The 3,263-nt window shown below is 37.2% G+C and overlaps 1 protein-coding gene across 1 annotated transcript; it reads left to right on the top strand.

Moving 5' to 3' along the window:
* Positions 1-251: 251 nt before the first annotated feature.
* Positions 252-2,923, top strand: LOC122029248 ((3S,6E)-nerolidol synthase 1-like). Its single transcript, XM_042588186.1, has 7 exons — positions 252-407; positions 490-757; positions 851-1,217; positions 1,783-2,001; positions 2,093-2,231; positions 2,318-2,557; positions 2,633-2,923. Exons 1-7 carry the CDS (start codon positions 252-254, stop codon positions 2,921-2,923), a joined length of 1,680 nt encoding a protein of 559 aa, XP_042444120.1.
* Positions 2,924-3,263: the final 340 nt, after the last annotated feature.

Genomic DNA, 3,263 nt, shown 5'->3' with positions numbered 1-3,263 from the left:
CTAGAAGCTCAGTATCCTTTGGTTATGCATCCGAAGAAAAATATCTATAATTAGAGATCAAATCGTGATACTTAAGTGACAATTTAAATATTCTATTGCGACGCCATGACCAGGGGCGACACGGTGGAGATGCAAAAGCACTTAGAGCAAGTGGCCATGGTTCCACTTCTCCCTATAAATAGGGTCCCGCCACAGCTTAATTATCAAACACAGAGACATTATACGATTAGTAATCCAGCCGACAGAGCAAGATGCTGGCGCAGTGCTCCTCCTTCTACCCCAAGTTTATGGCTTCTCTCCACACCAACACCACCAATAACCCTAGCAGTACTCACATCGCCATGCCGCCGCGGCTTCATCAGTTGCAGAAACAACGAATCATGAAGTCCGACATCTATGAAGATCAAGTGAGTGGCCACTTCTCTTAGCTACTCTCGTATTAATAGGTTCATGGCCTGCTGGTTTAATTCTGTGCATGCATGCATGCAGGAGAGTTTGTGCCTGAGACACAGCGACCGGTTGAGCCAAGTGAGGAGGATGTTTGATGACCAGACAAGAGGAGCCAAGGAGACCTTGCTGTTCATAGACTCCCTTCAAAAGCTCGCCATCGACTACCATTTCGAAGAAGAGATTCAAGCCGAGATGCATTCTTTATACGACCAGCGACTCCCCATCTCCAATGGCGAAGCCAGTAGCATCGCGGAAGTGGCCCTTTTGTTTCGATTACTGAGACAAGCTCGATACCCCATTTCTACAGGTAACTGAGGTGTATGCTTGTAGTTGTTGTTGTATTGCATGATGAAATGAAATGAAATGGATTTAATTATACCAATTCCTTCTATCTCTTTAGATGTGCTGCGCAGGTTCCATGATGGTAGAGGAGAGTTCATGGCGTCTCTCAGCAAGGAGATGTATGGACTGATGAATCTATTTGAAGCATCGAATTTGAATACTGGTGGAGAATTAATACTCTACAGGGCCAATGAATTCAGTAGCCGTCACCTCAGGTCCTACATGGCATCTTTGGGGCCAGAGTTTACCGTGGCTATTGAACAGGTGCTGGAGGCTCCATCTCATATGACCTTGAAGAGGTTCAAAGCAAGGCAGTATCTCGATCGTGACAACTTCTATCACAATTTGCATGTTCGAGAATTGGGGAAGATGGATTTCACCATGCTCCAGTCACTTCATCAAAAGGAACTAAAGGAAGTCACAAGGTATATAGTTTTAGTTTTGGCTAATTTTTGTTAGGGCTACAAATGAGCCCAGCTAAGTTTAATTTGTTATGTTCAAACTAGCTTGTTAATTTAACTAAGTAGATGAAAACGTTGTTCAACCTTGATTTGGTTTCTTTTTAAGAGTTTGAGCTTATTCAAACTTGACTTGAACAGTTGGTTTAAGTTTTTATATTTTTAAGCTTGATTTTACAAGTTTATTTATTTTCATTTTAAAAGTTTCTTTAATTATTTACAAGTTGTATAAGAATATAATATTGAGTTTTGAATATGATTCAAAAACTTTGCTGGTACATGGTACGTTCACAATCTCTATTCTAAATATTAATAAACTGAACACATATGTTTTCAAACTTATTTGTATATAGCTTAATGAGTTGTTAAAGTTTGTTCATTTAATTAACTTTATGTATACTGAACGTGCATTAACAAACTCTTATGAAGTTTAACAACAACTCATACTTATGAATGTTTGATTCATTTAAAATCCTAATTATTATTTGATTGATTTATTGTTGATTGATTATATATATATATATGTATATAGATGGTGGAAGGAGTCAGGATTGGGCCAAGAGCTAGGGTTTGCTCGGGATCCATCCTTGAAGTGGTTCACTTGGACAATGACATGTCTACCAAACCCTAAATTTTCAAGTTATAGGGTTGTTCTCTCGAAGATCATCGCATTTGTTTATCTTCTTGACGATATTTTTGACGTGGAAGGATCGATCGACGATCTCCATCTCTTTGTACAGGCCATTGAAAGGTATTTAGTCACGTTTATTTCACCAACTCATAGGATCAAATTTTTTTTAGAGTGATCAGTTAATTGTTAATGACTTTTATGACCATTGCAGATGGGATCACTCTTCAATGGATTCCCTTCCCAACTACATGAGGGTATGCTTCAAGGAATTAAATAGCACTATCAATGAGATTGCCGAAATTGTGCTCAAGGAACATGGATGGAATCCAATCGAATATCTAAAGAAATCAGTATGAATTGTTGTTCTTTTTGTAAAATATGTTTTAGTGTTTTTATTATCACTGAAATTTGGTTAAAAATTGACTTTGTTTTGTAGTGGATACAATTAAGTAATGCATTTTTAGTGGAAGCAAAATTGTTGTCGAAAGACCAAGTCCCGACAATGGATGACTACATGAAGATTGCCACAATTACTTGTGGTGTTCCTGCAGCCTTAATGCACATGTATTTTCTATTAGGACATCGCACGACGAATGATCTCTGTGAAGATCTGCCGAGTCTTATGTCTTGTCCTTCGAGAATTCTTCGACTTTGGGATGACTTGGGAAGTGCAAAGGTAGATATTTTTTTTTAAATTTTTATGATTCTATACTAGCAAGAGGATAATGAATTTATCGTGTATGATAATTAGGACGAAAAACAAATTGGGAGGGATGGCTCGTTGTTGATTTGCATGATGAAGGAGAACCCACATTGGTCGTTAGAAGTTGAAAAGGAAAAAGTGATGCAAATGATAGATGAAGAGTGGGAGGAGCTCAACAAGGAATGCTTCAGTTCATCGACCTCAACATTCTCTCAAGATTTTGTGACGGCTTGCTTGAATAGTGCTAGGATGGTGAGGGTGATGTACAACTACAACGAGGAGCATAACCTCCCCATGCTTAAGGAGTATATAAACTTATTGTTGTTTAAACAAATTTAAACACCTCTCATATATTTAAAATGTTAGAGGTTAGTAGTTAATGCTATTAAAAATTCATGATGTGTTGAATGAATCCTCCCTTTCACTTGTTTTAATTGATTGTTTTGTTTGGTCTAGTGGTGGACCCAGAAATTTCAAATGTGATTTACAATTGACTTATACAGTCTCTCATTTTTTGATAATAATTCATGATATAATTATTTGATAATTTACTAAATATATCTTTTTCAATAAATGTCATCATAGAGTCATTTAACCATTGATCATACATTCTACTGCAAAGTCGATTCTTCACAATCTTCATAACTGAAAATGCTCTATCTACTATGGAAGTTGCAAC

This window comes from Zingiber officinale, chromosome 10B, assembly GCF_018446385.1.
Source record: "Zingiber officinale cultivar Zhangliang chromosome 10B, Zo_v1.1, whole genome shotgun sequence".
Classification (NCBI taxonomy): domain Eukaryota; kingdom Viridiplantae; phylum Streptophyta; class Magnoliopsida; order Zingiberales; family Zingiberaceae; genus Zingiber; species Zingiber officinale.
This window is presented reverse-complemented; position numbering and strand designations above follow the sequence as displayed.